The 26,063-nt window shown below is 32.7% G+C and overlaps 1 protein-coding gene across 10 annotated transcripts in view; it reads left to right on the forward strand.

Moving 5' to 3' along the window:
• Chd9 (chromodomain helicase DNA binding protein 9) overlaps nt 1-26,063 on the forward strand; it is a 260,391-nt gene that overhangs the window by 184,117 nt on the left and 50,211 nt on the right. For all 10 annotated transcript variants that reach the window (XM_005388286.2, XM_013516197.1, XM_013516196.1 and 7 more), the window contains 11 exons: nt 1,460-1,603; nt 1,705-1,960; nt 2,915-3,125; nt 5,092-5,287; nt 6,610-6,777; nt 7,886-8,065; nt 15,158-15,268; nt 19,923-20,119; nt 20,472-20,671; nt 24,643-24,802; nt 25,374-25,463. In XM_005388286.2, coding sequence (XP_005388343.1) covers nt 1,460-1,603; nt 1,705-1,960; nt 2,915-3,125; nt 5,092-5,287; nt 6,610-6,777; nt 7,886-8,065; nt 15,158-15,268; nt 19,923-20,119; nt 20,472-20,671; nt 24,643-24,802; nt 25,374-25,463 — 1,913 coding nt within the window. The remainder of the gene's footprint in view (nt 1-1,459; nt 1,604-1,704; nt 1,961-2,914; nt 3,126-5,091; nt 5,288-6,609; nt 6,778-7,885; nt 8,066-15,157; nt 15,269-19,922; nt 20,120-20,471; nt 20,672-24,642; nt 24,803-25,373; nt 25,464-26,063) is intronic.

Consider the following 26,063-nt stretch of genomic DNA (forward strand, 5'->3'; position numbering starts at 1 on the left):
TCCGGTACCGGGAACCGAACTCACGACCTTGCGCTTGCCAGGCAGGCGCTTTTGCCGCTGAGCTAAATCCCCAGCCCCTATTGTGCTCTTTAAATTATTTTTATTTTGGTTTTCTCATATAAGGAGAATCTATGTGATACTCAAGGTACATCCATTTTCCTACAAATAAATGTATCTTTCTTAATGTTAGTATAGTTTCCATTGTATATCAGTACTACATTTTCTTTATCCATTCATACGTTGATGGATGTATAGGCCACTTCCAAGATTTAGCTATTTTGAGTACTGCTGCAATAAACATGGGCATGCACACATCGTTGTAATGTAATGTCTTTAACTCTTCTGGAAGATACCTAGCAGGAAATAGCCAGATCGAATAGAATTTCTATTTTTAGTTTTTGAGGAGTCTCCATACTAATTTGCATAGGGGATGTATTACCTTACATTCCCTCCAGAAATTTAGAAGGGTTTCTTTTCTTCTTAGTATGTTTTCTTCTTTCAAGTGAAAATGTTTTTTAACCTTTGAAGTTGTGCTAAAAATCACATCAGTAGTGTATCAGCATTTGAAAAAGTAAATAATTGGAACTACATTCAGTAAAAACTCAAGTGTTTCTTTGTACTTATTTTCTATCTGTGGTGACCCAGTTCAGCTCCTCATTGCAATATTTAGAGTCAGATGTGTATCTGTGTATATTTATTATCATATACACAAATTTTTAGTCTGGGAAGTTAAATGATAATTTAACATAATTTTAAATGATTATAATTTGAACTGTTTAAAATACTCTATTTCGTTTCTATTATGTTTATTTTTAGTTATGTTCTACTTTTGGTTTTTTGAGACAGGGTCTCACTACATATTTCAGGATTGCTTAGAACTTACTATGTAGCCCAGGCCCAACTCAAACTCATATCAATCCTCCTCCTTCAGCCTCCCAAATGCTGGGATGATAGGTATGCACTATCATGCCCACCTTAAATTCTACTTTAAAAGTATATTCCAGTCAGCTCTTTACATTCTTGCATTGTAGTCCCCATGATTTCATAATCTTTTTTTCTATAAAAAGTTAAATGATCACCCAACTTACAAAGAACAAACACTTTGTCATGAAAATTATTGTACCAGCAATTGAGAACGTAAGAAACAAATAACTTTTTGTTCTGAAAATGCTCATTTCTTTGAGAAGACCTAAAATATGCTTCTTTAAAAACATGTAATAAGTAATTAAAAATAGCACCCACAGTTGGATGTTACAAGATTGATAATGCATTTTCTTTTAAAGTGATTGGAAAAGTACAGAGCTAAATATTCGTGGGTATAGATGACTTAGACTTGTTTCTTCAAAACTATGGTCAGAAAAATACTGTTTTCCAACACTGAAACTTTAGTAACCCGAGTCACCTTTTACATACTTACAGAGCTGTGGTATATGAAGTAAATTGTTCTTGCTTTCAATAGGAACACAAGGTGCTTTTGACTGGAACGCCTCTCCAAAACACAGTTGAAGAACTCTTCAGTCTTCTGCACTTTCTTGAACCCTTAAGGTTTCCTTCTGAGTCAACATTTATGCAAGAATTTGGAGATCTAAAAACAGAGGAACAGGTATGCTATTACTGTTTGTAGACGAGCATATCAGATCTCTTTAATTCTGTATGTAGAATTCAGTGTGCACCATGTTACATCTATTTTCATGTTTTATCCAGGTGCAGAAACTTCAGGCTATCCTGAAGCCAATGATGTTGAGAAGATTAAAGGAAGACGTAGAAAAGAAATTGGCGCCTAAGGAAGAAACTATCATTGAAGTAGAACTTACTAACATTCAAAAGAAATACTACAGGGCTATTTTAGAGAAAAATTTTTCATTTTTATCCAAAGGCGCAGGACAAACTAATGTACCTAACTTGGTCAATACTATGATGGAGCTCAGGAAATGCTGTAATCATCCATATCTTATCAAAGGTAGTTAAAATGAACTCCACCAAAATACCATTATAGCTATAGTGGCTGTTACAACTGTCCTTTCTGCTGTTCTGAAGAATTACAAGTATTTTACAAGCAGTTGCAATGCAGACTGCTTTAACATAGTGTCTAGTATTAGTAACCAGTTTACAAGACCAAGAATCTTGTTCAGTCTATTTTGGGTTGGAGTTCTTATCCAGTTTAACCCTCCTCATGGACAAGACTCAAAACCCATCTTTGAGCTTCTGCATATGCATTGCTTTTCCTGGTTTCTTTGCAGTCTATTTTTTTTCAGATTCTGTGCAGTAATGATAATTGTTAAGGTCTTGTCAATTCCTCTACCTGAGTTTGCTCGCACAATGTTTGGGACATTGCATTTACTCCTTTAATATACACCTCATTTGTTTACTTTATCCAAGTCAGTTGGTGGCTAGAAAGGCTAAAGAAAGGAACACAGAGAACCTCTCAAATTCTGATCTCAATTCTCTGAACGAAGTATGTGTCAAGAACCTGTAACATTTCCCTTTTAATGTTTTCTACTTTCCTTGTTTGTGGGCTAGAAAGATGTTCTTATTCATATCTAGATCAATTATGGTCAACTATTAGTGATGACTACTTTTATGATTGATACATAAAAATTAAATGTTTGTTTAAAAAATATAAATATATATACATACTTACCTGTGGTTTGAAAAATGTTTTATTTTTTCCCTAGCTTCATTAAATGTTTGGCATGTACAGATTTACAGAAGACATTATCTGTGTGTCCAGTAGAGTTAACAGTCTGATAGTAGTAGAAGTTAGCCACAAACACAAATGATTCTAATCAAAGCTGTGTGCTTGGCCTCAGAAAGTTATGTTACAGAAGCACAGAGGAGCACTAATTCTAACTTAAAACAATTGAGAATTCCTTACCTTTATACAAACTGCTATTTCCTCATGTTTTTTTGATAGGTGCTGAGGAAAAAATACTTGGAGAATTTAGAGATACGTATAGTCCTACTGCTTCGGATTTTCATCTTCAAGCAATGATCCAGTCTGCCGGAAAATTGGTCCTTATTGATAAATTGCTTCCCAAAATGAAAGCAGGGGGTCACAAAGTGCTCATCTTCTCTCAGATGGTTCGCTGCCTGGACATCTTGGAAGATTATCTCATACATAAAAGGTAAGGCAGAGTATAATTCATTCCATTGTATTATGAAATGTGCTGTGTTATTAATGAAGGCTTGCACAAATACTTTTTAATCCAGGAATAGGTTTATTCTAAATTTACTGGATTTGTTCATCTTACGGTAATAATACTTTGAATGCACTTACATTTCAAATGATCATCTTCAAAATTGAAAAAAGTGTTTCAAGAATCATTTCAGATCTATTTCCATTGTTATAATTAGAACCTTAATGCTGTTTGATTTTTTTTTTTTTTAGTAGGCTAACTAAAATTTGGTCTATTTGATTTGTTTAATGTGGGTTTATTGTTTTGTTACTTTGGATCCAGGATAGTAAGATAATCTTAAGTAATTTAACACTATCTAGATAAGTAGAATATTTATGGGCTGTTGTAGCACAGCAGTAGAGACCTAATTTGATACCAACATTTTACTATAAAGGAATCAAAGTAAAACAAAATAGAAAGAAATCAGAAATTTCACTGGAATACTTTAACTCTGAAGATTTTGATCCCTTTGCCCTTTTTTTTTTTTTTTTTTTTGTCTTTTTGAGAGAGGGTCTCACTATGCAATTCAGGCTGGTCTTAAACTCACTTTGTAGTACAGGCTGGCCTCGAATTCACCATGATCCTCCTGCCTCAGCCACCTGAGAACTGGGATTATAGGCATGCCCCACCATGCCCAGCTGCTTTCCCCATTCTTTTGTGATCATGATACAGAATATATTAATCATTGTTACTCTCTAATTGTTTTGTTGTGAAACTTGGGGGGTTTTTTGGTAGAAGAATATCTTCATATTTTATTAATATTGACTTGTTGTATTACATTAAAGTAAAAAATAAGATTTTGACCATTATAAATAAGTAAAGATGATATGCTTCATTTTTATTTATTTCTTTTCTTCTTGCTTTTTTTTTTTCTTGGTGCAGGGGATCAAACCCAAGGGCCTTGTACATACTCAGCATGTATTCTACCACTGAAGTATATCCTCAGCCTCTGGTTCCATTTTCATTCTCAGTGTTCCATTTCTGTAGCCTCATTCCATAAGTATTTGCCTCATTTTTATGCTGTATGAGTAGAGAGAGATCATATTGTATTATTTCTAAAAATAACCATTCTTAATTTTTCTTGATCTCTTTATACAAATAATTTTGTATAGAGATATACGTGTAATTTCCTTAGTGATGAATTTCATGGAAAACCTAAGTTTTATTATTGTCATGAATAACATTATGGGAAATCACCCCTAGTTTTGCTATTACTGGAAATCATAGTGGAGGTAGTACTGAAACACTGGGAAATCACATATGGAAAGGAGTGTCTTGAACCAGAGGAAATGTGGCACATACCACATAGATACTACTTATATTTCTTTGATACCTTCTAAATTTTTATGTATTTTATTTTTATTGATGACTTACAAGTTTTGAGGTTTGTGTATGTTAAAAACAGGAAAGATAAAAGAAGTTAAAAGATCAGACTTTACATGAATGATTGTATAAAAAATATTTCATTTTCTCCTCATTAGGGTATAGTATATAAACAAGTATATCAGTTGAGAAGGTAAAATGGATAAGAATAGAACATAAAGAAATGTTCATAGGCTTCTCCAGTATAGTCTTGTGAAAGTCATTACTTCTTTGGAGAAAAGTAACTTACTATGAAGTTAGCATAGTATTTTTTATGAATTGTCTTATTTTTTATTACATCTACTGAACATGATATTTACAGTAATACTGTTTTACCTATAAATTCAAAAAGGCAGAATTTATGTTAGTATTCTTTTGTTTTCTTCTTAGCATTAACATCAAGAAGTATAAAACCAGAAACCATTTGAATGATAATGCTTTTTAATTTTATTGTAAACATAAAATTGCAAGAAAACTGACTTTACCTGTAATATAATGTGCCTCTGTTTTCATTATGTGTATCTATCTAAATTAATTGTATTTTATTTGATAGATACTTGTATGAGCGAATTGATGGGAGAGTCAGAGGGAATCTTCGACAAGCTGCTATAGATCGATTTAGTAAACCTGATTCAGATCGATTTGTTTTTCTTCTGTGCACACGAGCTGGTGGGTTGGGCATCAACTTAACTGCAGCTGATACGTGTATAATTTTTGATTCTGATTGGAATCCTCAAAATGATCTTCAGGTAATAAATTCCTTTCATAACTATAACAATTTTTTTTTAATTCATGTAACTTTGTAGTAATTTACATCTTTTATTTTTATTCCTCTAGTAAAATAAATGAAATTATTTTAATTTTAATGATAAAATATAAAATACACTTCTAATAATTATGTCTTACTAATTTGTTATGGGTAGATGGACACAGTACTTTTACTCTTTAATTTGTAGAGTCTGGGCATATAGTTCTGTAATAAGAGTATTTGCTTAGAGTGCACAAAACCCTAGGTTTTCTCTGGATAGCTCCAGCATCACAAGAAAAGAGAGGGAAAAACAAGCATGTTCTATAAATTTGAGAGACCTAAGCTTTAAGAATAACTTATTTATAATAAGATTAAAATTTTAAGATTTTAATTCTGTATAAATAAGTACTCATTTATTTTAATTTCACCTCAACATATAATACATGTGGAATTGAGCCATAATATGTCTTTTCATAAAATACTAAAGTAAATGAAGGTATAATTACACGTTATAATTATGTTTGTACTTTAAGCAAGATTATTAATTAGAATGACCAGAGAGGGTCAAAATTTCCAACAGATGAGTTGGGATACCAAGATACCTCATTCAGTATATGCAGATATTCCAAAATCCAGAAATACCTAAAACTTGAAAAATATGTGGTTCTAAGCATTTTGGATAAGGAACTACTCAACTTTTAATGTTAGAAATGAACAAAATCTACAGATTCTTTTATCTGATGGCACCTCAAGCTGTAAAGTCCAAACCTAAATTTCTGAATTTTTCCCTGCTGTTTTCTATAATCTTTTCGATATGTTTATGTTGAAATTGATATATCTAATGAAGTATCTTGGTATCCCAGCTGTAAACACCAAATTTATTTATGAATGTACTCTGTATAATTGTTTCAAATGTACTCTGTATATATACCCTAAAGGTAATTTTATACAATATTTTAGTGTGTCTGGGTTTTCTTTAATCACATCTGATCTGATCACGTCAGATCAGATGTGGAAATTTCTGCTTGTAATGTCATTTGTTATCAAAAAATTTAAGATTTCGGGATATTTTGGTTTTCAGATTAGGGTTCCTCCATTATACCCCTATTAAAAACACAATAGTGCATCATGAGCTGATATTCTCTGAAGTATAAGGTTAAGTTTTAACTTTCTAATGTTTGTAAGATCATTTCTCATTCTGATAAGCCCTACCTTAATTTCTTGTTTATAATTTTAGTCTATAAATTTTCAAATTTTTATATTCCATATAGTCAGTGCATTTGTGAAAAAAATTTAACCTGTACCTTTCTAATTTTTTTATAGGCCCAGGCTCGTTGCCACAGAATTGGTCAGAACAAAGCGGTTAAAGTCTACAGATTAGTAACTCGTAATTCATATGAGAGAGAGATGTTTGACCGAGCCAGTCTGAAACTAGGCCTGGATAAAGCTGTATTACAGAGCATGAGTGGAAGAGAAAGTACTGTTGGTGGTGTATGTACATATATATATATATATACATTTTTTTTTTTTTCAACTTGGGTTTTTGTTTGTATTTCATTTTACCTCATATACTGTATCATTCAGTTTTGGTCTACAGGGAACACTGCATTGTTTTTAAGAGAGTATATTCAGAGTGGAACTATTTTTATTTAATATTTCTGAGTGCTTTTTAGTCTCTACATGTATAGCTCCAGAGCTTAAGAACTCTTAAGAATGTGTTTTTAGGAGAGAAGTACTTTGGGTTTTTTGTTCATTTGTTTTTTGGGTGTTTTTTGTATATTTGCAGAATAGAATTTATGAAAAAAAATTTTTGTTATTTGTATAAACAGTTTTTCAATTTTTTTTTAAAGATCACATTTTAGTAATGGCTCCATTTTGTTATAAATCTTCATTTGTGGAAGCTTTTTTGCCTCAAGATTTTTGTTTAAATAGAATCCTAGTCCTAAAAAGAATCCTGAAGATAGCTACTTCAGAGGCTTTGGTTTAATTGAGGCCATTTAAGGCAGATCATAATTCTTATTTTAAAGATAGCAAAGGAGAGTAAACAATTTTGGGCTGTGATTTTGTTTCATTTCGTTTTGTTTTATTTTGTTGGTTTTTTTGTTTGTTTGTTTGTTTTTCTGGTACCAGGAGTTGAACTCATGACCTTGCACTTGTCAGGCAGGCGCTATGCCGCTGAGCTAAATCCCCAGCCCCTCGTTTTGTTTTGTTTTGTTTTGTTTTGTTTTGTTTTTTGGTTTTGTTTTTTCTCCGGTACCAGGAACCGAACTCACGACCTTGCGCTTGCCAGGCAGGCGCTTTGCCGCTGAGCTAAATCCCCAGCCCCTTGTTTTATTTTGATACAGAGTCTTACTGTGTTGCGCAGGCTGGGCTCAATTTTCTGATCCTCATGCCTCCAGCTGCTTGGTAGCTGAGATTACAGTTATATGCCACCATACCCACTCTACTGTATTATTTCAGTGATCTCTCTCTTAGGTACATCCCAAAACTAAGTGAAATTCAAACGTGTTTTTTTTATGTTTTTAGCATTTTTAGGGATACTTTCCCATTTTACGAACTTCAAAAAATGCTCTTGTTACTGGAATTATTTTCCCTTTAGATTCAACAACTTTCTAAAAAGGAAATAGAAGACCTGCTTCGAAGAGGTGCTTATGGTGCCATTATGGAGGAAGAAGATGAAGGTTCTAAATTCTGTGAAGAAGATATCGATCAGATTTTACTACGCCGTACGAAAACTATTACAATTGAATCAGAAGGACGTGGATCTACATTTGCCAAGGTAACAGAGAGTACTAGTTTGTAATATAGAGTGATGTTCACATCCCAATTGAAAAAAAATGAACTGTTTCTCCTCAATCTTTAAACCTACTAAATTAGCTCAAAAGCCATAGATTATATATTATTTTCTTTTACTGTTTTCTGATGTTTTATCAAATGTCACATGTATTCTTCTAATCCTTGTGAAATAGAATGTTTACTATCAAATTTTGTATATTAATTGGAGTAGAACATTTTAAATCAATGAAGTTTATGAACTATATAATATATATACCAAAGAACAAAATATAACATAGGAAGCTAAATTACCTTACATTGATTTTAACTATTTAAAGAAAGGAAGAAAGGAGGATTTCTAGAGGGAAAGGAATATTTCCAAGTTTATTTTAAATACTAAAATCTAGTCAGGCGTGGTGGCACACGCCTGTAATCCCAGCACTTGGAAGGCTGAGGCAGAAGGATAACCATGAGTTTGAGGCCACCCTAGGCTACATAGTAAGTTCAAGGACAGCCTGAACTACATAGAGAAACCCTCTTTCCACAATAAATAAATACTAAAATCCAATTTGGGGAGGAATAAAATGCAATTTCTGTTTTCTTTTTTTTGGTACCTGGAATTAAACTGAGGACCTTGCGCTTGCCAGGCAGGTGCTGTGCCCCTAATTTTTTTTTTTTTTTAATTCTTGTTTTCAAAGGAAGCTTAAAACTGTATGTCCTTTTTGGAGGAAAAATGTGTAGAATTTATTAAATACCTTTTTTTTTTAAACAGAGACGTGGTATACCTATGCCTTCATTCACCTGAAGTTTGTTTTACTTGTGGTATTCTGGCTCACCTGCACAAACTTACATAAGTTTTTCTCCTTTGGTTTTACTTCCTTTCTACATATTCCTCCATTCTATCCCTATCTTTGCTTTCAGGGCTTCATGTGGAGCCCTGTGATATAGAAGCTTAGCCAAATATGAGGCGTACTAAAATGAAAGATTATAGCTGCTGTAAAAAAATAAAAGAGGAAATGTTTATTATATGTAGAATAGGAGAATTTAGTATAAGGAAAACTTTTTTTAATCAGATTGTATTGGTACATTTTAGATATGCATAGTGACCACATTCACCATAGAGAGTTTGTACCTGTACAGGATGTAACTTGTTTTTCCCCATTCCCCTCTCCCTTCAATCCCTCTCCCCTCCCCATTTACAAAAGCTCTGCTTCCATGTTTTTCTTCTTTTCTCACTTTTTCTTACTTTTCCCTTCTTTCCTTTCCCCTTTCCACCTCCCTTGTTCCTCTACCCATTTGAACATTTTATTCCTATTTTACAGTATCTGTTATACACTTTGGTCCTAGAATAAGGAAAACTTTTGCAAAGAAAATAATATTTGAGTTGAGTCTTGGAGAAAGTATGGATTTTGTTGTGTTAGAGACAGAGAAACCTCATAAATGAATGATATATTGCTTAACTACAGGAAAGATTTAAGGAATATGGAATAGGTATTTAAGAATGCATGGAATAAACTCAATGGAGATGAAACTAAAGAATAAGGAAGTTGGATGCTGTTTGTGAAGGGCATTGTGTACCACTTTGAAGAATTCATACTGAAGCATTTAAGATTGAGGCATTTAAGATTTTTAAAATCTGTTTAAGCAGAAAATGGCACAATGTAATCTAGTGTAAAAGTTTAACTCTACCAGCAGTGTAGAGAAGTTGGAAATGGGAAAGACTGAAAGCAGGCAAATTATTAAAGAAGTATATGTAGAAATCATGATGGGTAAACTAGAGTAGTAGATCTACTTCGGTCAGTAGGAGTTGATAAAGAGCTGGCCTAAGTGGCTAGCAGGATCATAGTGTCATTAAAGAGTTAGGGAATGCAAGAGAAAAAGGGTTACGTAGTGAAAATAAAATACACAACTGGAGCTCTTGAATTTGTAACACTTATAAGGCATCCAAGTGGAGAAGTCCAGGACAGTTACAGTTACCTAGGATATAGATGAGATTTGTGAGTTAATAGTGTATACACACACACACAGGGAGAAAATGATAGTCTAGAACCTGTAGAAATGATTGTTGAACTTCAGACTGCAATCTAAAAGTACTCATGATTGGATAAATAAACCGTGGCTCTGATTTCTTTCTTGGGAAATGTTTAATTTCAGTTCTTTGGTTCTTTTTAGTATGTACAGATTTTTTTTTCCTTATGTCTGAAATTCTCTAGTTATTACTGAAGATACAATTAGTCTTGGCTATTGTCTTTGTTATTAGGTATCTTAGGACTTTTTAGGATCTTGTCTCTTGCTGAGAGAAAATACCTGGCACTCAAAATTAAGGAGGAAAGGTTTGTTTAGCTTACAGTTTGTAGAGGTTTCAGTCCATAATCAGGTGGCTCTGAAGCAAGGTGGCATGGCAGAGGAGCAATAGTTCAAGGCAGTGGAAAACAGCAAAAGCAACAAGAGCAAAAAAGGGGGAGAGCAAGCCTCTTTTCCTCCCGTATATTGTAAGCAGGCTACCTGCCCCCAGCGAGGATATAGCACTCATGGTGCAGTCCTCTTGCACAGGATGAGGATGTTTCCAAAGTGAGGGCCCTGCCCCCCTGCTGAGTGGTTTAAACTTCTCAACTTGACAATGTATCAACCATTATAATAGTTTAAGCTTTATATATATATATATATATATATATATATATATATTTATATAGGCATGCACAAAGCATTTAATAACCATGTGTGAGTCTAGGCTCCCTCGTTTAAAATATTAATGATAATATTCATAGAGGTCAGCATACCAATATTTAAATTTTGACTTATGAGCTGATTGACCTTGTACAATTCACTTAATCTGTATTAGTCTTACCTTTAAAGAAATGATAATCATGGTTGGCCTTTCCTACTATACTATATGTGATCCATAAGCATTACTTAGATGAATATGGTATACTCTATAATCATAATTAGCTATGCTCTAAGAATGAGATAGAAGCATTTAAGTATCTGCATTGAAGACTCAGATCAGGGAGTATTACATTTAGAAAGAAAGCTAGCCAGGGGTCCTAGCACTCTGGAGGCTGAGACAGGATTGCTGAGAGTTTGCCAGCCTGAGATACATAGCGAGCCTGTCTAAAAAAATACAAAAACAAAAGAAGAACCACGAGAGTAAGTTGTTCATTTGACTTTTCCCATTAGTTGTGCAGTAATGCCACTGAATAGTGGACATTTGACATAGTGGATGTGACACTACATATTTATTGGCACCAGTGGTGGAAGTTGGTGTGATCTTTTACTTTTCCCTAGAATTTCCAGACTTTACCTATATATATTATTCTCAACATTTGTACCAATAAAGCATAGTGTTAACTACAGTCTACATTTCTTTGTATTATTATATGATGTTTTATAAGGAGCTACATATGGAGCACAGTGCTTAAAATACTTAGACTTGGTACATATCTATCAAGTAGAATTCATTTTTAACTTCTTCTGTAAGTGAACATTGTTTTAAAAGATTTTTCATCAGGGCATTTAGGTGGACTCTAGAATTAGAAAAGTTTCTTGCCTGAGTTTTTAGAGTGTGGTGGGTTGTGTGCTAGAGATGAAACGTTTAATATGTTGGACTGGTGCTCTATACTGAGCTACATTCCCAAGCTCCTATAGTTAGATTTTTAAAAATCAGGCATAGAATGGGAGAATTTCAGTTATGTAACTTATAAAACATAACGATCTTATGTCATGCTACTTATGTATTGCTTATTTGTAGGGGCCCTTTGGCTCCTACTATCTTTCTGCTACTTTGAATTGTAGGAAGATAGATTTCATCGGTTAACAGTCTTTCATTGTAAATAATAAATGAATGTAATGATTGCAGGAATGTACTCCAGGAAAACCAACTTTGGAGGAGATAGAAGCCATTGATAAACTTGCCTTTGTAACATCTTCCACAGTGGGCATTTTATCTCATTGTCACAGTCCTTGAGAATTATCAAAGTTATCTTGAAAATAGGTTATGTCACTTAATAATAGTGCTTTGAATTATTTAGGAATTACTAAAAATTTTATTTGAAAAATAAATTTATTATTTTTCTTATAATGAATATAACAAAGAGTCAACATGAAATGTAGTTTTTTCTTGGCAAATTATTTATCAGCAGTTACTTATTAGCAGATATCCGCTTTAACATTAAAAATCTATTTCCTTTCATTTTCTACTTATAGTTTTTCATGTTAAATATTGTACAATTTTTATAAAACAAGTAGCCATTTACTAGCTTGGTAAAATCTCAAAACAGAGCCAGACCGGGGCAGCGGGGGACATGCTTATAATTTCAGCTACTTAGGATTCAGAGGCAGGAGAATCACAAAAAGTTCCAAAACTTGCCTGGGCAACTTAGAGAGATCCTGTCTCAAAAAAATAATAATGCAGTCTAACAAGCATTGTTGAATTCCTGTCATCTTGTTCAGTGAAACTTTGTTTTATTTCTATTTTTTTTTATTACTTGTTATTGTCTTTATTTGTTTGATCAGTCTTGTATTCTTACATCTGGTAATTAAGCAACTTCATTGAAGATAACAATATATCATATAACAACCATTGTTAATTCCAATCATCTTGTTTTAAAATCCTGTGTCATTTTTATGGTTTTGTTTTTGTCTTCATTGCTGTTATTTTGTTACTTTTTTTCTTTAAAATTAAAAAAAAATGATGATAAAAATCAGTAGGGCTGGAGATAGAGCTCACTGATAAAAGTTCCCCTGGATTTCATCCTCAGTACCACCAAATGAAGGAAATAAAGGATAAACTTTGTTTTTTCAAAATGGATATGAGTTTTTATAATATGTGATGTATCTTTATTTTGTTTTGCCGCTATAATAAATTTTGTGACTATAAATAGCACAACTTATTATCTTACAGTTTTGAATGCCAGAGGTTTAGCATGAATCTGACAGGTTTAAAAACAAAGGTGTCAGTGAGGTTGGATCATTGTTCAGGCTCCAGGAGAGACTGTTTTTTCTTACCTCTTGTATTTCCTAGGAGTCCTTCCTTGCTTGGCTTCTGACCACAGTCTGCTCTCTACTGTAGTTGTATCATATCATTTGTCTTTCAGAATCAGATCTCCCTCTGCCTCCTCCTTGTCATGATCCCCATAATGACATTTGGCCCCACTTGGATAATACAAGATAATCTCACCATTTTAAGATACATAATAACATCTGTAAATTTTCTTAAGACAACAGTCAAAAGATTCCAGCAATTAGGAGCAGATATCTTTGGAAAACAAAATTCGGCCTATTCTACTAATCATTTCACAAAGAAAATAATTACCAGTGTTTGTAGTTTCATAGTACTAAAAACTGGAGTGTAGAGGAAAAAGAAAAGGATTTGAACCCATTTCATTGTATTATTGTCACTTCTACTTACTAAATATGTTAGGAAAAGACACATTTGTAAACAGCAGCAATGTTTAACACTTGCTTTATACAAGCACCTTAAAATAGACCCCAACCTCAGAGGAAAGAAAGCTAGATACAACGAATGAATGTACCTACTACTTTGAAGTCAGTACAAAAGCAGAATTTTAAAGTTCAAGAAGAAGCATTTAGTATTTTAATTTTGTTCCTGCTCATTTAATAGACATTTTGTAATGTTTCAAACTACAGATACGGATAAAATAGCATAAGAAATCTGTATATTCATTATCCAGCTCCTATATCAACTCATATGCTAAATTTGTTTCATTACTACTTCACCCAAATTTCATGTTATTTTTTAGTAAATCGCAGCTACCTTGTCATCATCTTTATATGTTTCATTGTATCACTAAAGAAAATAACTTCTAACAGAGCCACAATACAATAATCACCTCAAAAATAAAAACCTAATTCCTTGATATTAATTATTTTATGTTAAATCTTTCATTTATCTTGAATGTCATATGTGGCTTGTGTGCTTTCAACGGTTTTACTTTCTTTTGCTGTTTGATTTTCTTCATTTTAAATTTCCATCAAGATGTTTTTTAGAAAAAAAGAGATGCGATTTTTTAAAGAAGATTTTTAGCCTTTGGTTATATTCAAGATATTAGGCATTATTTTAAAGCCATTTACAATATATATTCTCCTTTGAGGGTCTTTTATTTATTTACTGGGTTTTGTGGTTTTTTTTGAGGATCTTTTAAAGTGAGACATTCTTACATGTATTTTTGTAACAGCATGTTTTTCAGGCCGTTTTGTTTCTTCGAGCATTGTGTATCATTGCTTCTTTCATTTTTATAAAGCATGTTATAAAACTTTTCATTAACATGGTTTATTCCCAGTAGCTTAAGTTGTAAGCAGTGGTTATTAGTCCACATGTCACAGGTTTGAAGGACAATATCTACAGTTTTTTTCCAACTAACATTTTATAGTTTCTTCAATGTTTAAAATGTTTATACAGTACTTTGGTTAAGGAAAAGATCTTTTGTATTGTTTGATAGTTTTATATGGCATTTTTTGAGAAGAAGGTTTTTTGTTTGTTTGTTTTATGTTGCTGGTAATCAAACTTCTAGCCTGTGCATGATAGGCAAGTGCTCTTCTACTGAGGTAATTCCCCAACAACTGGCAAAGAACTTTAAAAAAAAAGATGAGAATTTCTTTTTTATTTTCCATATAATATGTTACATGTTCTTTGAGAGATATGTCTGTCTGAAAATGTGATGGAAATGAAGTGGAAGTATATTAGAAAATGAGCTATATTATGTAGGTAGATTTTATTATCCTCATTTTACCCTAATTTTTTAATGTAGCCCTTTTAGAAAGTATATCTCTGTCCTTGTAGTTTCCTTTCCAAAAAGAACATATACCTTTATTAAAGTTTAATATTAATAAGCAGTAATAACTTATTTAGCTCTGCTCCTAAATTTCATTAAGCCTTTTCCTTATACAGTATGTCAAAACACCGAATTTTTGAATATGCTTTGAGTATATTATGTGTGTGTTTGTGATTTTTCAGTTGTCATAAATTCAGATTCTTATCTGCAGTACATATAATAATGTTTTAAGTATACATTCATAGATTTTTTTTTTTTCCTCTCACTTTTAAAATATTTTGAAAAACCACCATTATATATTTCAGGCAAGTTTTGTGGCCTCTGGAAACCGGACAGATATTTCCTTAGATGATCCTAACTTCTGGCAAAAGTGGGCTAAAAAGGCAGAAATAGATATAGATGCCATCAGTGGCAGAGTAAGTATTTATTTCCTTCAAAATAATTTTATTTTGAGAGACTTTGGCAGTGTTATCATATTTTAAGATGTTCAGTTTGAAGTGGCAGAAATAAATTTCTGTATATCTGAAATGAGGTAGAGTGAGCACATGAGTTAGACACCGTTTCAATTTAGTATTTCTGGTATCTGTTGTGGTGGATATAACATAGAGAAAATTAACTTTGAGACATAATTTACAGTCTTAAAAAGTCTGTTTTTAAAAAGTTTTAGATACTGTCAAATCATGTTATTTTTATTTTGTTTTTTTTTTGTTTTATTGGTGTCAGCAACCATTCGTGATAGTCCGTTATAATGGGAAAGAAGAAAAAGGCAGGGACATTTTAAAACTGTTCCTTTTTTGACCTTAGAGCTAAGCAAAAAAGGGCTGAAAGCGAAAGTAAAATTCATGAAATTGATAATAAACAGATAAATTGTGACATAAACTGTTCCATTAGTAAGATAACTGTCTAGTAATTTTATAGAAATATTATTTGTGAGCCTTACATCAATGACAACTTAAATGATTAAAGAAATTTTATATTAAGATTGGTACATGGGATCATTTTTTGATAGATGGCCTTTTAAAATGTAAAGCTTTATAATTAGAGGAACATTACTTGCATCATTACTACTTAATGTGCAGTTGTAAAATTGTTACAGTCTGCCTATGGCATGTTTGTACGCATAAAAAGTCAGTGCAATCTGTAAAACTATTAAAATTTATAAACAAGTTCATTGAATTAACTGGATGGAAGATAAATTTATAAGTCAGTCTTCTTAAATATTGGTACTAACAAGCCAGGCATGATGACGCATGCCTGTAATCCCAGCACTCGGAAGGCTGAGGCAGGAGGATCGTTGCAAATCTGAGACCAAACTGGGCTACAAAGTGAGCTCAAGGCCAGTCTGAACTGCATAGTGAGATCCTGTCTCAAAAAAAAAGTAATAGTTTAAATAAAAATTTTTTAAAAAATATTGGTACTAACAGAAGTAGAAAAATATACTGCAAGAGAGTAACTTCACAGTAGAAAAAAATATAGAATACTTAGGGAGATATAGATAGATAGATAGATATGATTTCACTATAGTGAAAGTTAATGAGAGATTTGTCATTTGGAAACAAAAATACCAAATATTTTAAACATTTTTATAGAATTTGCTTTATAAACAGAAATTTTAATTTATGGATGTAATGCAACCCCAACCAGAATGGTAAACATTTTTTTTTTTCATGTAACTAAACGAAATAATTTTAAAATTCCATTGGGTAAATAATTGACTCTTAAGAATCTGTCCTGTACCAGTAACAACTTCACATGTATATTGATAAGGTAGTAAAATGATGCTCATTGCAGCAATTTAGTTATAGTAGATGTTTTTTGAGACAGGATCTTACTATGTAGCTCAGGCTGGCTTTGAACTCATGGTGCTCCTGCTTCAGCCTCCTGAGTGCTGCAACTACAGGTGTGCACCACCATACCTACCCAACCTTATAGTAGAAATTTAGAAATGAACTTTCCCACAGTACATGAATGGTACATTCAAACTGCCTACTGCAGTAATTTAACATAATCCTGTATATGTGTTTGTAGTAACATAGAACAGGCTCTAAGACAGTTACATTTTAAGAGTGCAAAATACAGAACAATAGTTACAATGTGATCTCTGTTTATGATTTTTCAGTAGTATATTGGGACTATACAGACATTCATAGATACCTAATGTAGACCCAAAAAGGACATACCACTAAACTGGGCATGTTGGTGCATACCTGTAAGCCCAGATATTGGACAACTGAGGCCGGAGACCATTACTTCAAGGCCAATTTGAGGCTGGCCCTAGACTGTGTAGCAAGAAAAAGTAAAAAAGAACTTACTGTGAGCCTAGCATCATTCTCACTTTAGAGCTGTTGGGACCAGACAGAAAAGCATCTCTTTCATAGAGCTTACATTCTACCTACTAGCTGAGACAGCTGTAAATAAATACATAAGATAATTTTAAAGAATAAAGAAAATGAAACAGTAAGATGGCAGAGAATGCTGGATGACTGGAAATATCATTAGATAATAGGGTTCCCTGAGGTCACTCTGCAGGAAAGTTTATACTAAGATTTAAATGATGTGGTAAAACCAACACAGTGTAAGGACATAAGGGAAAAGATTTTAAGGCAGAGGGAATCACAGTGGGTCATTGGTGAAAATGAGTTTATAAATTCCAGGTAGACGTTGTGGCAGAATTGTAGAGATAGTGAGCATGGTAATAAGTAAAAGTGGCTCAGTAATGGTATAGTGTATGTCAGTTTAAGTTGTTTTGAATGAATTAAACTGAATCAAGGGGCTGGGGATTTAGCTCAGCAACACAGCGCCTGCCTGGCAAGCGCGAGGTCGTGAGTTCGATTCCCAGTACTGGAAAAAAAAAGAAAAAAAAACTGAATCAAGTATAGAGAAGTTGAATCACAAATTGTGGGGTTTTTTTGTATATGACTTACAGAGAACTAAAACATGTTTATAGGGCTACAAAATATTTGTAACTTTTTAAAATTATGCTTATTAGTTATACAGTGTAATGGGTTTCATATTGGCATGTTTGCACGTGCATGTAACATATCTTTGATTTCCTCTGTATACTCACCATGCCTTTGCCTACCAAATATTCATAACCTGAAAACAATATTTCATTTCCTGGATATTTCCCTTCGTCTAGATGAATTTATATCATGAAGATTTACCTTAGCATTTATTTATGTTAAAAGCTGGGGCTGGGGATTTAGCTCAGCGGCAAAGCGCCTGGCTGGCAAGCGCAAGATCGTGAGTTTGGTTCCCAGTACCGGAAAAAAAAAAAAAAAAGCTGAAGACCATGTGAATTAAATTATTAATTAGGTACAACATTAAAAGGGCTAAACTACATGTTATAATTAGAAGATGCAGACACAACTACAAACACCCTTAGCCACCTTATCTTTGACAATGGAGCCAAACGTATTCACTGGTAGAAAGATAGCCTCTTTAATAAATTGTGCTGGAAAAACTGGCTGTCCACATGCACCAGATTAAAACTAGACCCATGTCTATGACCATGCATTAAACTAACGTCAAAATGCATCAAAAATCTAAATATTAAAATAGAAACACTAAATCTACTGGAAGAGAAAGTAGGTAGAAATCTTGAACACACTGGGGCAGGTAGAAAGTTCACTGTACAAGAAATACTTCAAAGAATCTACTGGGATCTCATCTTACTGAAAAGTTTTTGCACATCAAAAGAAATCACCAACAGAGTAAAAAGAAAACCCACAAATTGGAAAAAACATAGCCAACTGTCCCTCAAAGGACTTCTCTCTAGAACATAGAAAGAATTGAAAAAAATCATTCCCCCCAAATTGAAAGACCCAATCCAAAAATGGGCATCTGAGATGAATACACACTTCTCAGATGAAGAAATACAAATGGAAAATAAATATATGAAAAAACATTCAACATCACTGGTCATTCGAGAAATGCAAATTAAAACAACACTGAGATTCCATCTCACCCCACAAAGAATGGCTATCATCAAGAAATCAACCAAGAACCAAGTGAGATGTAGGGAAAAAGGAACCCTTCTTCACTGTTGGTGGGAGTGTAGATTGGTGAAACCACTGTGGAAATCAGTTTGGAGATTTCTCACAAAACTAGAATTAGAAGTCCCACTTAACCCAGCTATTCCCCTCCTGGGTATTTTCACAGAAGAATTGAAGACATCCTACCACAGCGATATATGTGCACCCATGTTTATAGCAGTGCAATTTGTCGTAGCTAATTCTTGGAGACAACCCAAATGCCCGTCAACTGAAGAATGGATAAAACGATATGGTATTTTTATACGATGGAGTATTACTCGCTATAAAGAAAGCTAAACTAGAGGCTTTTGTAGGTACATGGATGCAACTAGAGACCATACTCATAAGTGAAATAAATCAGACCTGCATGTGTAAACATCATATTCTCTTCCTAGTGTCAAAAACCGAAAGAGTAAATAAGATCTGAAAGGTACGATAGGTATTGTGAAAGGGAAAGGAGAAAAGAAAAAAGGAAGGGAAAAAATTATATATACACAAGATAGCTAAGATAATTATACTACTAATTTCTAGTGGTTTATGATAATGTATAGTTAATGCTTAATTTTTGGGGGCCAATGTACATGTTTATATCTGGTAATCTGAACAACTGTTTTGAAGATAACAATATGTAATATAACAACCATTGCTGATTTCCTGTCACCTTGTTTTGAAATTGTGTATCATTTTAAATTTTTTTTCTAATTTTTATTTTCTTTAAAATAAAAATAAAATTGTTTTCCACTGAAAAAATATATATTTTTAATCATTGCTGAATTATAATAATTTTCATATTAATAATCAAACAAAATACTGAATTCTTTTTAACCTATGTCTAATTTCATAAAATGATATATGTGTGGTAGTAATAATTTTAGAGGAATGTAAAATAATGTTTAAGTTGACTTCATACTGTGTTAGAACTGTAATTTATTTTTTCCTTGTATAATTATTTGTATAGTTTGAAAGATAAAAATAAAACATTATTATAAGCAACAAGATGAAGTTGCCTTTAAGTAATAATAGCTAAATTTTACAGAACAGCTTGGTTATTGACACTCCAAGAATTAGGAAGCAAACAAGACCCTTTAGTGCCACAAAAGATGAATTGGCTGAATTATCTGAAGCTGAAAGTGAAGGAGATGAAAAACCCAAACTTCGGAGACCCTGTGACCGTACCAGTGGCTATGGGAGAACTGAGTGCTTCAGAGTAGAGAAAAACCTGCTAGTTTATGGGTAAAATATTATTTTATAAGAGGTTATACATAAACTTGTGGAAAATGTCTACTGTTTTAAGTATTTCTTGTTAAAGTATTTTTAAAGTATGAAGAATTTCTAAATTTAACATATATGTAATGGTAAAAGGATAAGATATCCTTAAGTGTTTAAATTATAAATGTATCACTAAAGTCAAACTCCTTGAATATATTAGCAATTACTATTCCATGCCTTTTTGTTTTCTACATGGGGAAAAACATCAATAGCAAATCCTGTTATAAGTTTTTCATTGATTTTATTTATTAGCTAAACAATATTTTGCTGCTACAACTTATTTTATTACTAATGTAAATATACCCTTTTTTACCAGGTGGGGCCGATGGAGAGAGATTCTCTCCCATGGACGTTTTAAAAGACAGCTAAATGAGCATGACGTAGAGATAATATGCCGAGCTCTCTTAGCATATTGCCTTGTTCACTACCGAGGAGATGAGAAAATCAAAGGTTTCATATGGGATCTTATCACTCCAACTGAAGATGGGCAGACACGAGAGCTACAAAATCATCTAGGTAAGAACTTTAATTGATTTATTTTTTTAAATACCAGGGATTGAACTAAGGACCCTCATGCATGCTAGGGCTAGTTGCTCTAACACTGAGCATGACCCCTAGCCCTAAGAACATTCTTAAGTTTTCTTTTTAAATTTTTTGTTATATAAGTAATGCTGAGCACATTTTCATATAAAACATTAAATCATCTGAACCTTTGCACAGTTAAGAGTTTCAGCTTCAGAAATTAAACTTTAGAAAATGCCAGTGTTATCAGTTTGGTGGATTTGGGGAGTTATACTTACTGTTTTCAGGTATGTGTCAGATACCCAGTTGTTGACTTCACAGTATGTCTTAAAGGTCTGTATTATTTCATTTTTTAGCATCTCCTTTAGTATGGACATTTAGGTTTCCAGTTTTAGACTACTAAAAACTAAGTTTCAGAGGAAACTATACATTCTTCCTATGCATTTGAGTAAAAGTAGATATCAAGAAATAGAATTACTGAGGTATATGAAATATGTATCTTTAGTATCTTCAGTGTTCTTTCTGGATCAATAATATCTCCTTAGAAATGCAGAATCTTACTGCCTGAGACTTAGTTAGAACCTACCTTTTAAGAAGGTCTTCAGCAATTAGTATGCATATGAATGTTTGAGAAACATCAGTATACTTCTCAAATTTTCATGTTAGGGTGGTAGCACACATTTGTAAACCCAGCCTTAGACCCTGGGGCAGAAGCTACATAGTGAGTTCAAGGCCAGCTTGAATTACAAAGAGAGACCCTGCCCCCACAAAAAAGTTAATAAAAATATTTTTTTCATGAACACTTTAGTTTGCTGGCCAAGGTGAGTATACCAGTTTACAATCCTATCAGAGGTATATACAGGTACTTTTTTCTCCATAGCCTTGCTAACAAAACATTCTTGTATGCATAAAATAATTATTTTATAGCATAAAGTCATTGTATTTTCTATTAAAAATAAGAGATTTCTATGCCCTCGTTTATGTTACGTCTTTATTCTATTTAATCAAAAATGTTTATTGGATATGTACTGTGCGTTTTTGGTACTGGGAAGATAAAAAGAAATAAGGTAGTTAATCAACCTCCCTGAGCTCATAAACGTTACATTCTAGACAAATAGATAGCCATAGTAAAAATATAGATAAATTAACTGCTGTATATATACAGTGGTAAGTACTGTGAAGGACATGTATTAAACACTGATATAGAGCATACTAGAAAGCATTTATTTTAGTCAGAGTGGTCATTGTTGGCCTATCTTAATAAGAGACTGTTAAATTACTGCATATGAAAAAATGACATAAATATGATATCACTCATCCTTGAAATACCTGATAAAATACAGGAGGAAAATGTAAGGCATTAAATTTAATAAACTACATGGAGCAAAAGATTTGGTTTATCCAATAAATTTTAGGGGTAGTATAATAAATTGTAGGGGTAGTTAGGGTAGAGGATATAGAGAAACCAATGGTTCTCAAAAGGAGATGGCAGGGATGATTTTGTAATCTAATCCCAACCCTACCACAATTTGTATCAACTTTGGGCATGTTACTGGTACCTAGAGGACAGAGGCCAAAGGTGCACAGTAGTCTCTCACAATCAAGAACTCTTCAGCCCAAAATAGTAATAGTTCCAGGAATGAAAACCTCCTGTAAGCTATAAGATTTGAGTCATTAACCAGTTGTGGTTGGGGGCTTTGTTTACATTTTGATTGAGATAAACCACCCAGAGGAAAGTTCTTTCATTATCTTTTTTAGATATTTGGACATACAAATACAGTAGTGAGTATGAAGGAAATACTACATTTCTTAGACTTTTTAAAAAGGAGGTCTTACCTTTTAGATATCACTGAAAATAATGCATTTATGAATGAAACGATTGATACTTTAATCCCATCTATTGAGGAAGTTGGAGCAAGATGATCGAAAATTTGAGGGCAGCCTGGGCAATTTAGCCAGACCATATCTCAAAACTGAAAATAAAAAAGGGCTAGTGTTCAGTGAGTTAGAGGCCACAAGTGTGTGAAAGGAGGAGGAAATGATGGAAAACAAACAAAATGAAATAAATACATGTAAGCACACTATGTGTATCTTTACCCATTAAAAGATGAAAAATTGGCAGATGGAGAAAATCAGTATTTTTAAACTTTAAAGTGATGTTATTAGACATCAAACAAGAAACTTGGAAATAGAAATACAGCAAAAGCTAGACCACAGATATTAAACCATATAAAACTATTTTTGTAATAGTAACATAAACCAAAATAGAATTTTAAATGGAAAACATTAATCTGGATTTTTAAAAAGAGACACCCAGTAATCAAAAAGAACAACCCCTATAAGAAAATACTATAAATATGAACTCAGATTTGTTTAATAAAATAGTCTTGCAATATTAAAAGATAATATCTAATAGTTTATTGAAAGGAACAGTTAATGCTTAATTTTTTTGACCAATTTTGCATGTGTATATCTGGTAATCTGAACAACTGATTTGAAGACAACAGTATGTAATATAACAACCACTGGTGAATTTCTACCCTCTTGTCTGGTGAAACTTTGCATTGTTTCTAATGTTTTGTTTTGTTTTTTAAATTCTCTTTAATGGTTTGATCAATCTTGCATTCTTACATCTGGTAATCTGAGCAACTTCTTTGAAGATAGCAGTATGTAATATAACAACCACTATTAATTCCTATCATTTTGTTCTGAAACTGTATCATTTTTATTGTTTTTGCTTCATTTTCTTTTTCTCTATGTTGCTGGTATTTTGCTATTGTTCTTTTTTCTTTTTAATATTATTATTCTCTTTAAAATAAATATACTTATGAAAAAAAAAGAAGAAAACACATGCAATTGTAAAAAAAAGTGAAAAAAAATCCACATAGTGCTTCTGTTTACTATTGCAGTGGTACTTCTACCTGATATAGTATGCAAAAGATAAATATGGTAGAAATTAGAAAAAAAATAATCAAAATGGCAGTGTTAGCAATTGTAAAGAAGTATAAGTGAAACAGCTCACACATGGAAGATTAATAACTATTAGCTAATTTAATAATATAGTAAGTTACTACTCAAGAGTTAAAATGGAGCAATTAAAGCCTCGTGAATTGGCATGGAGAAATCTCAAAAAAATATCAAAAGTAATAAATAACTTGGATTATTTTATAATGTATCTAAAAGCTTAAATACTATATTTTTTAAAACATGTATAAATATGAATGAAAAATTCAACTAGTGGTGATCTCTGAAAGGAATTAGGAATTGGATAGGGGAAGCTTATAGGGAATTTAGGAAACAGGGAATATATGATTATGGTGATTAGGAATAGTTTTTGTATTTTGAAACTATTTCACAACAAAAATCTCATAGAAATAAAATAAACTTAATTATCTTAGCAGTAACACCCAATGACCAGTCTAATCCATTAATTTTGAAAAAGCTAGAGGGAGCTGGGCATGGTGGTGCACACCTATAATTCCAGCACTCATGAGGCTGAGGCAAGAGGATCACTGCAAGTTTGAGGCCAGCCTGAGCTATGTAGTGAATTCAAGGCCATCCTGAACTATGTAACAGGACTCAAAAAAAACCCAAAGCCATATGCCATACATATCATTCACTAACTAGGGAAGCAAAAGTAGATAATTAGGTTTGACTTTTCAGTTTTTACAGTTAGAAACAAAACTTAATATGTTTCAGGACAATACAGAAATCAGAATCATTATTCTAATTTAAAATACAAAATTATTAGATATTTGGTTAAAATTCTTCTCATATGTATAAAACCAAATCATCTCAGTCTGTGATTGGGTCAGTAATATTACTATGAATATTTTAAATATTTTTGTGTGACCTAGGTGGACTTCAGAACATCTCTAGAAATTTTTTTCATTGAAAAATTCTTTCAAATCAAGATTCCGTATACAAATTATTCTTGACTTTGAGTGCACTTCTCGTTTTAACAGGCCTATCAGCTCCTGTACCCAGGGGTCGGAAAGGGAAGAAAGTAAAAACTCAGACAAGCTCATTTGATATACAGAAAGCAGAATGGCTTCGAAAATATAACCCTGAGCAGCTACTGCAAGATGAAGGCTATAAGAAACATATTAAGCATCACTGTAATAAGTAAGTAGGATATTCTAAACACAAGTCTTTATAAGTTTATCTTTCTGAATTTATTAACAGTCTTAAAGGATGGGCTATAGAGTCTAGACACAGCACAAGTCTAAGACCATTTTTAACCTTAACTTTACAGGATGTCCTTCAGCAATTATAATATTTTGCGTCACTATTTTTACCAGCAGATAAATAAAACTGGCCTCCACATGAACTCATTGTCTCACTCAGATATTAAAAATGATGATTATGAGCCAGGATTGGTGGCACACACCTATAATCTCAACACTCAGTAAGCTGAGGCAGGAGGATCATCACCATGAGTTTGAAGCCAGCCTGGGCCACATAGTGTTTTCAAGGCCAGCCTGAACCACATAGTAAGACCCTGTTGGGGGAAAAAGACAAAAAAAAAAAATTATATAGATTTTTGGAGGAACTTTTTATAGATAGTGATAGTAATGAGATTCACTTAATCAGAATAATTATTTCATTGTAAAAATCTGTAGAAATTACCTTATAATTTGAACTTGGTGGGTGATATCTTTTATTTTTAGTGAAATAATTTTTGTCTTTTTTTTAGGGTTTTGCTTCGTGTAAGAATGTTGTATTATCTAAAGCAAGAAGTTATTGGAAATGAGTGTCAGAAAGTATTTGATGGAGTTGATGCAAGGTAAATTAAACAATGTTTATATTTTCCAGTAGTATAAGGCAAAAATTTTATATTAAGTGAAATTTCACTTAATTCAGTGCAATTTACAAGAAGAAAAAACACCAAACTTTAAGGACTTAATCCCTGCCAATTTGTTGCCTTCCATCTATTACCCTTATTTTTGGCTCTGTCAGTAAAAGTCATAACAGAGCAATAACAGTGGTGATAGTTAAGAATGATATTTAAGTGTCAGTAAAGTAGGCACAAATGTAATAACTAATTCATTCAGTTCTTCAGAAACACTTGTACTTTGTAGTATTTTTAGAACACTAGGGTGGTGCCAGTAAGAATTTTCTGTGTCTTATCATCTTACTTTTCAGCTACAAGTAGTCTTTCCCAGTATTCTCCTCCATTCTCTGTAGACGTGTTTTAAACCTCTTGCTTGGGCCTACTTTTACCCACTCTTCATTCCCTCAGTGCTCAGCAATTTAGTATTCCTCCTGCTTTGTACAGAAAATGTAAGCAAACTATCAAATTCCCTCTGCTTCCTGCCTCTTGAGTCTGAAATTTAACTTCCCAACAGTTCATTTAAAAAATGCTAATTGCCATCTTGAAGTCCCC

Source organism: Chinchilla lanigera, unplaced genomic scaffold (assembly GCF_000276665.1).
Source record: "Chinchilla lanigera isolate Chin_1 unplaced genomic scaffold, ChiLan1.0 scaffold00032, whole genome shotgun sequence".
Taxonomy (NCBI): Eukaryota; Metazoa; Chordata; class Mammalia; order Rodentia; family Chinchillidae; genus Chinchilla; species Chinchilla lanigera.